Here is an 11,863-nt window from a genome sequence, read left to right as displayed (position 1 = left end):
AAGACTGCTGAATTGGAAATGATGAGATTGTTGAAAACCAGAGTGAGTTAAAACCATAGCACTACTCTATCATGGTACATAACAATGAATGAGTAATAACTTATATTTAAAATACTAAAACTTTTGTAGTCTAATAAAGACAGTACTCTGTGTTTCCTTTATCAGTAGTTCGTCTCCAAGTCTCAAGAAACGTTTCTACAAACAATTGTCTCAGACAAGTCTCCGTAGTTCTAAAATTCAGTGTAGCGGAGGAGGCAGAGTTTAAAGGCTGATCCAGGATCAGATGCCAAACGCTTGACGTAATTATTTCAATTCACCTCTACTTATGGCAAAGTTAAAAGGCTGATTCAGGATCAGTACCAATGTGATCTGTGTGTGTGTCAGTTGAAACTTGATACTGGATTTAGAGGAGAATCAGATGACTGATTCTGGATCAGTTCCTGTATGAGAACGGTATGGAATTTTAAATTTTTAATGACGTATTGAGGAAAGTTGACTGATCCGAGATCAGATGCTAAGCACCTGGTACAACGACTGCCTTCAGGGACGGGAAACGAGCAGGATAAACAGGGAAGCGTGGATTGCTGTAAGTCGTGTTGTAATGCTGTACAGCGGCCTACGAGACTTTCCGTGGCTTTTGGGGTCATATTATATCTATCGACTAGACCGTCTTTGTAGCCGCAGTGAACCTTATTTGGCTTTTAAATTAAGTTGTCCTTGTCAGTATTATGATAATTTTGTTCGTCTGTCTGTAACGACGTTCTCCATGAGTACTTACAAAACTATACTTAAAGAAACAACATGATTTGTTGAACAACAAGAATAATTATTACGTGAAGGCACAGGACCGACCTAGTGTTTGCCTGCTAAAAGAAAACGGTTTGGTGTCACGCAAATATCGACTGATGTTGTTGGCACTATATTCATGATTTAAACAGACAGCATCGCACACCTAATTGTACAAATTTACATTTGTTTGAACGTATTTGCATCGGTAAGCAAACTGAATTGTGTTCATCAGGTAAATACTTGGCCAAGTTCAGTTCATACTGGACTGGAGCAACTTCAAAGTCTTGTCTTGTAGCAAATTGTTTTCATCATATATAACAGCTGAAGGAAGGGGGGACATTTTAATTTTTAAACTAAGCCATAAATTAATATTTCTTTCTTTCTCTCTTTTTTAATCTGAAAAGTTGTTGTTTTTTTTGAATACCTGACTATGTAGCAGTAGTGAGTACAGAACTTGGGAGGGAGTGCAGTTGGGGGCAGTGATGGTAAAAAAAAAAAAGCAGTACCGTTACTGGACTTCTGTCTGTCTTTCTCTCAAATTGTTTTCATCATGTTCTCTGGCCACTATGCCAACAAAAAGCCAAACCGAACAAAATAAATCTCTTCTTTCCACAAAATTCTTGCCTTACTGTGTTTCCCCTACTGTCAGCATTGCCCAAAATGCTGTACAGATGGTCCCCGTTACACTGATTGTGTGAACCCATCGTAGGTCAAAAATATCGTAAGTCAAAAATGCATTTAATACATCTAACCTACGGAAGATCAGCCTAGCATACGTGCGATGGCCATTACGGGCTTGTCTCCTTCATGCTGGGCAACTATCTTGAGTTTCTCCTTAAGTTAAGAGTAATTTCCCTCCTCTTCTTCTTCCCACCAGTAGCAGGAGACACAGATGGACGTTTCTGTGACATTATGGATGCACAAAACACCCCCCGTATCTACGTTGTATCTGTACAGCGACCGTGTGGCAAGTGGGAAATGCGGATCGCTGCCGCTGTCCAGCACTGCGAGAGAGTATCGCTCCGCATATTGTTTGCACGGGGGAAAAAAAAATCAAAATTCAAAGTACGGTTTTTACTGAATGCCTATCGCCAGCTTACCATCGTAAGTCGAGGAGCATCTGTATTACTTTTTGACTTTAATATTGTCCCGTTACCACCGTGTCAAGTTCGAGTCCAAGTTTCAAGTTTAATTATGTGTACTCGATGAACATAATGATGTTCTTGTGCTGCACTTCTCTCTTCCTACAGTAATGTCCATTGGCAGTGGGAAGTACCAGGGGGGTGCAGTAGAGGGGTATAAACAACAAGAAACAAAACAACAGCGCAAAGACAGTATTTCCAAACATACCTGGCTATTAAACTGTTATTTTATGTCATCTAAATAGAAAGAAATGTTATCTCATATAAGGAGCCAAGGGCCAAACTGTGTTCCTCACAGCAGTGTGTGCGAGGATTCCAGAGACGTATCGGGGGTCTGTGCCCGCTGCGGTCTGAGAAGCTCTTTAGATCGGCCAGTCTGCTTCGTCCAGGTAGGATAAAGAAAAAACAAACCACCTCCACCTTCCAGCAGGCTGACTAACTAGCCTAGTGAGTCAGAGCGGGGAGGTCCCAAGGCAGAGGCGTCCAGCAATGTGTGACGCTGCAGTACCACAAACACCATGGGCAGCTGTTGTGGAGAGGAGCCATGGTTCAGACTCCTGAAGTGGATCACTGAATGGGCTCCGGGCCTGATACTAACGATTCGCACCGAATACCTATGTTTATCATGCGTATATTAAGTCCTGCAAAATTACTTTCCCAGTAGCTCTTGGATACAAAGCAAATTTTGAACTGGCTTCAAAGCAGGGAAAATACTCAGCAGTGGCTCCACAGTGAAAAAATTAACATACTTATTTTAAAATCTTTTAAATGAATGGTTTGCATGTAAGTAAATCCTAGTTATTCTCCAGGTTTATGACATTAGCTAAATTTAGTATCTCAGTTTTAAAAAACAGCTGGCATGTAAAATAAACAAGCGTTACATCAGCTGGAGCACAGCACTGTGTGCAGTACAGGATTTCTAAGTGCGAATAAAATGTAAATGTTTGAGAATTTTGAATGAAATGAATATGAAAATTTGTGCTGCGCAATCCATAAAATGTGCTTTTAGCTCAAATGACTGCCATTCCCACTACAGGAAAATCAGGTTTGTGACGTCATACAGAGCGACAGAAGTACAAATACTGCCTCGCACACAGCCGCAGTTATGTGTGTGTGTTTCGCTTTCTGTGGTCTGTTCAAACTAAAGAATCACACATAAACTTCAAAACTCTGAGGTAAGGCATCCTTTAGCTGCGTTAAAGAAGACTGACGGTCATTTTGTGACAGCTTGTTGTTCAGCACAAAGGTTTTCGCCTGTGCTTCTACTGCAGCACCACCTGGACTGTTGTGTAAATATGCTTTATTTGTTTTTTATACTGAAGCATTGTATGCATTTTATATGTATCATGTACAGGTCACATTGTAGGACCGAAGTTAAGGTCCTGAAACACTGAACATACTTGTTTTTGGTGTTTGAAAAGAGTGTAATAACTATTCATTTAGGTTTTACAGATGAGGGATATTACATTTTCTTAGAAATATTCTGGTGGGCCACCATGCCCTTGAACCATGTTTTACATTGTCAGGGAGAACAATGGAGCAGTATGTGAAAGAGAAAGGAGATGCTACGAAGTAAATAGCTCCATAGGAAAAAAAAAAATTACTGCACTCTCATTTTCTCTGATAATGGAAAAACTGATTTATAAAACAAAGAAAAATTACTGGAAGACGTGTGTGCTTTAAAGGAGTAACATTGCACTGAGTGATGTCTTGCAAGGGTGAGGAAGAATTTATTTGAAAGACTGTCAAGTTAGTACGAGGTGATCTGAAGCTAATCTGTTGAGCGACGAGTGTAAGGCAGCGTACGTGGCTCTTAAAAAATAGTCTGAGGTGATGCTTTTGTTCATAATTCTCTGACATGACAAAGGATTTGCTATGGTGTTGATCTGCATACAATTCAGTTATTCTGGTTCATAAGTACCTCCCCTTATTATTAGTCTCACACACACCTATTCGCTGATGTTGCAACTGCTGACTGCTCTTTCTGTCTCAGTTCTGTCCCTGCCTCACTCAGAAAAGGGGAAATACACTGCTTTGTGTGAGCTGTGCAGTCCTCCACCCTTGTGTTCCTGCTCTCTTTCACATGACTAATCCCTCTTCCCCGTCTACGATTCTCTCATGGTTCCAGAGTGTAATTATGGAGATTCTGTTTGTGTTTGTGTTCAAGGTGGTTAATGGGTGAAACCCGGCGGCACACCCATTTCAAATTTGTTCAGTCTGTCTGGGTATAGACAGGAGTCAACATTAAACACCTCACGTTAGTAAACGCAAAGTGTGTAGTGTATTGTCATCGCTTCTGCGTACTCATTGTTACACCTTTGTAATAACAGAAAAAATGTGTCAAAAGACTGAAATTTGGGTGTTTGTGTATTTAATACTGTCTTAACACGGTCATTTTTGTATCACTTTTATGTGGGTTATTATTGTACCATTTGCTTATTTTGCCTAAAAATGTTCTTGGTAATAACCATTATAGGATTTTGCACAGTTCCATTTTATACATCCTTTAATTATATTAATTTATAATATGCTAGCATTTTCTTGCATTTATAATCAGGCTGCAGAAGTTCCTTGCTGTGGTGATTCCCCTTTTCTATAAACCACAGGTTCAGATGTGACTGGACATTTTTTTGAATGCTGTGACAGTTATGTGCGTCGGATTTTTAATAGTGCAATCATTTGTCCTGTTGTATGTTGGCTAAACGGTCCTCTTTCATTCCACAGCGGTCCCAGTGACAGTATCCACATAAAACAAGTGGTAAATCCTTTAGCCTCTGATCGACCGTACCGCCCTTCTAAGCAGCATGGCCCGTGAGGCAGCTTACGCAAAACTCATGGAAGGCATCAACGAACTGGACTTCCGTGGACCCATGATACCCAGTGACTTAGTGCTAATTGGAGACCATGCCTTCCCTTTGGTCATGAATCCCCGTGGCCAGGTTCTGATGGCTGCCTCCAGCTATGGTGAGGGGCATCTTGTTGCGATGGGCCATGAGGGCTGCCTCACTGCCTTCCCCAATCTGGTGAAGAACACACTCGCCTGGCTAAAACCCCCAGGGGAGTCCACAGTGGGCATCCACCAGTCCTGCAAGGATGTGGCCAACAACCTTTGTCCTGGCCTCCAAGCAGAGGTCGGCGAGTTCCACAAAGGCCTGGGGGTCTATGTCACCGATGCCTACGGTGTAGGCCCAAAGGCACAGGATTTGGTGAGCTTCCTGAAGGAGGGAGGAAGTCTGCTTGTGGTTGGGCAGGCATGGCATTGGGCCCAGCAGCACCCAAAGAGGAGTGCCCTCAAAGGTTTCCCAGGAAACAAAGTATGCGGTGTGGCTGGGATCTACTTTTCAGAGCACCAGGGGGAGCTGGGTGTGTTCCCCATCCCCAGGCAAATTCCCTCCAGCTGGCTCGCAGTGTCGTAAGTGCTGGGGCTGTATGCATCCAACCGGGTGAAGAGTTGAAGGCATGAGGGTGGGGAGGGAATTTCTCAGCGTATGGCAAAGGCACCACAAAGGGATCATAATGCTTGGATCTGCTTGCCTGTTTTCAGTTATCTCTTTTTTCGAGTCAGGATACTCCTGATCCAGAGTACATTCTTGTAAGTGTAGTGCATAAGGTGGCGTATGCTCCAGGTTACATGCTAGCACATTCCAGGCCACTGACACATAGACACAGTCACTCTGGTGTTATGGTGTTCTCTGTTACCACATCCACTTAACACCTTTAAATTAGAGAAGAAAGTTTAACCCAACAACTCCTCTGCTTTAATTTGAACAAGGATTGAACAGGTGTAATTTTGCAGAGAATATTTTGTGTTGCTGCTGATGTACAAAATGAGGCTTCTTTTATGTGGGTTTCAGACCATATTTTCCTGTTCTAGGATTGGAAAGGACTTCAAGGAGGACCTGGAGGAACTTCTGGAGGGGGTGACTGAATTCAATATTCAAGGAGGTGCCATTCCCTCAGAGATCCTGGTTCACGGACCCCTGGCTTTCCCCATTGCCACCACCGATGACGCCAGAGCCTTTTTCGCCGGGGCCTACTATGGCCAGGGCCGTATCGTCGTCGGTACTCACGAGGGCTTTCTGGGCCGCCAGGAGCTGTCCCGCTTCTTGATCAACGCCTTGCACTGGCTTGACGAAGGCCGCAAGGGGTGCGTCGGCATCCAACCTCATCTCGACGGGGCATATTCCTTGCTCAGCCAGTCCGGCTTGCCCTGTGAGAAGACCAACATCAGGGAGGGGTTAAGTGTCTTTGTCTGCACCTCCTACAGTGATGAGAACTGTGCCAGAATTCAGGAGTTTGTGGCTGAGGGTGGGGGCCTACTCATCGCCGGTCACGCCTGGTACTGGGCTCAATGCCACGTGGGCCAACAGGCACTGACCGAGTACCCGGGCAATCGCATACTGAACAAAATGGGCCTCAGCATCTTGGGAAGCACCTTGAGCTCAGGCCTGTACAAGGCCCTGAAGCCCGATAAAGCCAGCTCGGAAATCTACCACTTCCGTCACATGCTGCACCGCTTTGCAGACCATGTGACCTGCGGAAGGCCCCTTGAACAGCACGAGGAAGAACGTCTGAAGCGGCTGGGTCACGACTGCGCCACCTATCTGCACATGCAGGCCCACGACTGCCCTTCCTACACCTCCATTTTGTCTGTGCTCACTGACGTGGTGAAGCAAGCTGGGGTGCCTCAGGTGGGCTCAAAGTCTCCTGTGGAGGACGCTAAGGACCATCTGCTCCTCAATGTGGGCTCCCAACTTTACAAGGTGTCCCCCAATCCAGACGAAATTGTGCCTTACATCATCCAAAATGAGCCCAGGTTTCCAGTGGTTGCGAACACCAAAGTTTGCATTGATGGCAATGCTGCAGGTACGAACGGGGTCTCATATTCGAAGCCAGCCAGTGGCACAGTCCAAGAGTACGTGTCACTTTGGAGCTGCAGGACACTTCTGTACCAGTTTGTCCCTTTGTTTCAGGTATGGGAGAGTGGAAGAGCACTGGCCTGTATCTCACTCCAGGAATGAGGACTTATATTTCGGTTCCTCCCCAGATTGTCGGGAAAGGCTGGGCAGTAAGCAGTTTGCACTTTGATAACGTGCTCATGCCACATATCACACACAACCTCTCACTTCTCTTGCCTTCGTGTGGAGACAGTTTCATATTTTTGCACTGCAATGACCTGAGCTTCCTCACACTGATGTGACTGCTCCAGGTCCAAGTTGGATGCCAGACAGACAACATCGGCAATTTGGGCCAGCTGAAGAGGGCACCGGTGGTGCACGAAAGCTTCCCCGTCGACTCGGAGATGATGCTGGTGTCCAATCTGTGGGGCGGCCTCCTCTACCTGGTGGCCCCGCCAAACAGCAGCGCGGGGGATCTGGAAATTGTTGTCCAGTGGGCTGTTAAGGCCCCTTACTACAAGTTTGGTAAGACACTTGCATCGCAGCACCAGAAAAGAGCCTTGGAGATGTATTTTTTTGTTTTTTTTTTTTTAGACAAAAGCAATAAATATTAATGTGCATAATGTCCCCAGTTGTTCTGATCACTTGTAATTGTCTATTATCAGGAAGGGACATGTCAGCAGCAGGCTGTCACTCTCCAATCAAACTGCTCCACCCTGTGGCAAATGTGTACACTTGCCCTTAAGGCCCTTTGGAGGAAATCCAAGTATTTGTTTGTGCAGGAATTGTAAGAAAAACAGCAGAGTTTCAGAACCTGTTGTCAGCTTGCTTTAGTGATATTCATTCATTCATTCATTCATTCATTCATTTTCATTTTCTTCAATTTGGCTTTAACAATTAGGATAAACGGTAATGAATTACTGAAACGTGTTGGTGAGACTAATACCCCCCCAACATTGTGCGCTCTGAAATAAGCACATTTATATTTACATTGATGGTTGGACCGCAGTCCTGCTCTCCGGTGGGTCTGGGGTTCGAGTCCCGCTTGGGGTGCCTTGCGGCGGACTGGCGTCCCGTCCTGGGTGTGTCCCCTTCCCCCTCCGGCCTTACGCCCTGTGTTGCCGGGTAGGCTCCGGTTCCCCGTGACCCTGTAAGGGACGAGCGGTTCTGAAAATGTGTGTGTGTATTTACATTGATGCTATTTTTTTTTTTTACACTTTTGCATTAAACTACTTCAAAGGAAATGCACATAACTACTGCGTTACACTGGTGTGTTATCGGCCTAACAGAAATCTTGTGGTTTCAGGTGTGAGTATGAGCAGTTCATTGTGTTGTACTTTTAGATGCTTGGCCAACTGTAGGAGAGTGAAATTTATTTATGTATTTATTCAGCAGTTAGGATGAAACCCCATCCTGTGATGGTCCTCACTGGAATTTCCTTATGACTTTGACAGGCAAGACCACGGTGGAGGAATGGGTGGGCGGCTTGCGAGATGCCCCAGCCCCCTGGGCAGAGTTGGAGTTTGAAAATGTCATTCTCACAGTGAAGTCCAAAATGGTCCGAAACCTAGACAGGCCCGACGAAGTGGCATCCCTGTGGAATGAAATCATGAGATCTATTGCTGATCTGGCTGTCATTCCTAAGTTCCCACGCAAGGAGCGCTTGGTGGGCGACGTACAGATATCGCACGGCAAGTGTCCACGTCCACCTCCATCACCCCCGTTACCAATTGCACCTTTGCTACACCCGAGTGATATTTACCTTGACGGCTGACCAGTGCAATCGACTGTTCGTTCACCAGGGTTCATGCACGCAGGGTACCCCATCATGATACACTCTTACACAGCCCCTGAGCTGCTGAACGTCAAGGACATTCGCAACGGTGGCATCTGGGGCGCCATACATGAGTTAGGCCACAACCAGCAGCGGAGCGTCTGGGAGTTCCCCCCTCACACAACTGAGTGCACCTGCAACCTGTGGTCAATCTACGTGCATGAGGAGCTGCTGAAAATACCACGACACAAGGCCCATGAGGCTATCATGCCAGATAACAGGAAAGAGAGGCTGCAGCAGTATGTGAATGAAGGGAAGCAGCTGGGTAGCTGGGAGATGTGGACGGCCCTGGAGACATACATGCAGGTGAGGAAGCTGATGTGTTGAAGAGATGAGATGTAGCAATTGTACCTGTACTGTATGGGTGACCTTCAGACTGAGGTACAAAAAGACAAGGGTAATATGCTAGAAACCTACATGGAGCTCATTAAAGATTGATGAGTTACAATGACATTTAACCACTTGAAGATGTGAGGGTTTCTGATTTGGACACTTGAATCTTGGCATGCATCACTCTGTACTGTGAGATTGTACATTCTGTTCAAGAAGAGTTGTTAAAGCAGGAAATTCCTAGACACTGTGGTCTGTATGTTTAAAATATAAGGGATACCCAACAATATATATTTGCAGTGAAGGACACCGGTGTGTCATCAGACATAAATTTGCCTTTTTTTTTTTTCTCTGTGTACACCAGCTCCAGGAGGAATTTGGCTGGGATGCCTTCAAGAAGGTTTTTGCTGCCTACCATGAAATGAACAACGTCCCCGGTGACAGGGACGGCAAGATGAACCTGTATGCCGAGACCTTCTCCAAAGTCGTTGGCAAGAACCTGGCGCCCTTCTTCAAAAGCTGGGGTTGGCCCATCAGACCCGACCTGGAAGAGAAACTGGCTGGCCTACCGGAATGGAGCAATCACCCCATGGCCCAGTACGCCTGAGGCTGATGCTAGAAGATGGAACCAGAGGCGTGACTCTTCAGCCAAAGTACAGGGATAAAGCAGGGGTCAGGTGTTAAAGAAGAAGCCAAGGGTCTGATCTACTGGGTCAGCGAATCAGTTGGGTGGTCTTGCCAGTGCTTTCTATCGTCTTCTGTTTCTAATCATGTCTTAAGAGTGCCCTTGGAAAGCATATGTGTCACTTGAAAAGGAAAATATTACTCATGTATTACCACTAAGTTTCTGATAAGACAGCAGAACTCTTTATGCGTAAAAAAAATTTTGTTTTCCAAAGGAAAATATATGAATAAACATGAGCATGAAGGACCCCAGGGGTTATCATTTGTAATTATATAACCATTCTACAATACGTTTCACGCCTTTTCCTCTATACGTGTATTTGCATCACTAGACATGGAAGAGATGACTTTGCAAGTGTAAAAGACAAGTATTGTGCAGACACTCTTTCCAAACAGCAGAAAGCAAGATTGTTGTGTAATATCATTGCATTCAGTGCTTGCACTCTTGCCCCTTTCTTTAATATCACACATTCAATAGTCTCGTGATATGTTATTAAAATGACATAAACCATTTTCTTTTTCCTATTTTCCAAATCCTACATGATGTTTGCACAATAGGCCTTTGGATCATCCAGCAGACTAGGCCACACCCCCTCTCTTTGAGTGACAGCTACACCCGCATGCGGGCTCAGTAATGGAAACGAGCCCAGTGCAGCCATTGAAGACTGATGGTTACTGGACTGTTAAGCCTTTTATGAGTTTTTGTTTGTGTTCTTCTGTTCTAGCTCATTCTATCCCAGGTACCGTTTCCCGGTGCGCTGAAAAAAACCGTCCTTTTGTCCTTGTCCTTTTCTTTGCTGCTTTTGTCGCAACTGTCAGAGTATTGGTTTCTTCTAGTGTTTCTTTGTTCATTTTTATTTTGTTAAATGCACTATACTAGTCAAAAGTTTGAACACACTTGCTGGAAACTAAATTTAATTCACATTAACAAGTCAGGAAATATGCAGACATCTTTCCCCAGCTCCTCTACAGGAATTTTTGTTGGGCACCTATGGGTGGCTTTACTTTTAACTCAGTTCATCCCATCAGTGTTGTCCATTATGCATAGGTGTACTTGCACTTTTGATTGATACTGTATTTATGAAGATTATATAGAATATACATATTTCCTAGATAAGATTAATTTGACACACGTGGCATTTCATTCCATGCAAATGGACCAAATATCACTAGCCAGAGCTTTTCTCACTGCTGTATTGCTGTACTGCAGAAGGTGAGTTGTAACCTCTGTGTGCGTGGGGTGGTTGCTCCTGTTCTTGCATTTTTGAGGGCAATCAACAGACCCATTTTGTTTAAATCAGTTGTCTGATTTCCAGTAATGATGCTCTGAGATGCTTGCTTATCTAATTTTGTTCTTGGAAAAGAACTCTAGTTATTCTTGTAAGCAGAAGGTATTTCATCCATCTGCATGTGGGGCTACAACACTAGGTATTGAAGAGGTCAGTGAGCTGAGACTGACAGAAGGTCAGACTGAGCCTGGAGCTTTGAAATGCCATCCTGATCATAGCAAAGGTGACACCATACGCTTGTGAGAGGATGAGAACTAAGATGACTGGCAAAAGCATTAAGACTCACAAAACTAAACAGATTAAGCAAATTAACTTTGATAATACTACGGTGTTGCATTGTTAATAAATACTGTAAATAAAGCCTGAAGCAAACTTTCAAAAGCTAGCCACAATGAGTTACAAAACAAAATTACAAATACAGAGAAATAAATTCAAGTTATTGCATGACCAAACCTATTGTAAGTCTAAATAATGGAGCCTTAATACTGAAAAGCCCTGCTGCTCTCTCTCTAGTCAGCCTCCTAAATAAATGCTCACTTAAAATTAGATTTAATCATAATATCCAAAATCCGTTTGGCAATAAAGGGGGAAAAACGGCTTGGAAACAAATGCAGGAACGGTGCTAACAGAAGAGCTGTGGTTCCTTTAGGGAGGGTACCAAGACTGAGGTGTAGGCCTCATAGAGAGGTTCACTCTGGCTTGAGTACCTGCCCTTGTATTGGCACAGTGAGACTATAAAAGGGCTTCTCAAAAGGCAGCTGTACAGCTCATGTGATGTAGTGTGCAAATCCTACAGGCCCCAGGAGGTCCCCAGCACATGCCGCTTCTTAGAATCACTTCTAACATCTGGCCTATTCAGAAACATCATCTGAGCATTAATCTCTGTATATTCTTTTG

At 44.4% G+C, this 11,863-nt stretch overlaps 1 protein-coding gene across 2 annotated transcripts; it reads left to right on the top strand.

The window, feature by feature from the left end:
• Positions 1 to 522: 522 nt before the first annotated feature.
• LOC108928791 (TRPM8 channel-associated factor homolog) lies at positions 523 to 10,060 on the top strand. 2 transcript variants are annotated; one of them, XM_018742932.1, is made up of 8 exons: positions 523 to 586; positions 4,656 to 5,343; positions 5,806 to 6,797; positions 6,905 to 6,999; positions 7,141 to 7,354; positions 8,284 to 8,520; positions 8,632 to 8,969; positions 9,358 to 10,060. In XM_018742932.1, exons 2-8 carry the CDS (start codon positions 4,736 to 4,738, stop codon positions 9,598 to 9,600), a joined length of 2,727 nt encoding a protein of 908 aa, XP_018598448.1. In that variant the 5' UTR covers positions 523 to 586; positions 4,656 to 4,735; the 3' UTR covers positions 9,601 to 10,060. The 2 variants fall into 2 exon arrangements, with proteins under 2 accessions (XP_018598448.1, XP_018598447.1); XM_018742931.2 differs by lacking the exon at positions 523 to 586 and adding an exon at positions 1,679 to 3,106.
• The last annotated feature ends 1,803 nt before the right edge of the window (positions 10,061 to 11,863 follow it).

This window comes from Scleropages formosus, chromosome 10, assembly GCF_900964775.1.
Source record: "Scleropages formosus chromosome 10, fSclFor1.1, whole genome shotgun sequence".
Taxonomy (NCBI): Eukaryota; Metazoa; Chordata; class Actinopteri; order Osteoglossiformes; family Osteoglossidae; genus Scleropages; species Scleropages formosus.
Note: the sequence above shows the minus strand (reverse complement) of the source record. Positions and strands in the feature narration are given on the sequence as shown.

What these genes read in the sequence shown, in the direction of transcription:
- LOC108928791 (XM_018742932.1), top strand. Translation starts at nt 4,736, where the DNA reads ATGGCCCGTGAGGCAGCTTACGCAAAACTCATGGAAGGCATCAACGAA. An exon ending in GGCCCCTTACTACAAGTTTG is followed by an intron (nt 7,355 to 8,283) that starts GTAAGACACTTG and finishes TGACTTTGACAG; the next exon opens with GCAAGACCACGGTGGAGGAA. An exon ending in CCCTGGAGACATACATGCAG is followed by an intron (nt 8,970 to 9,357) that starts GTGAGGAAGCTG and finishes TGTGTACACCAG; the next exon opens with CTCCAGGAGGAATTTGGCTG.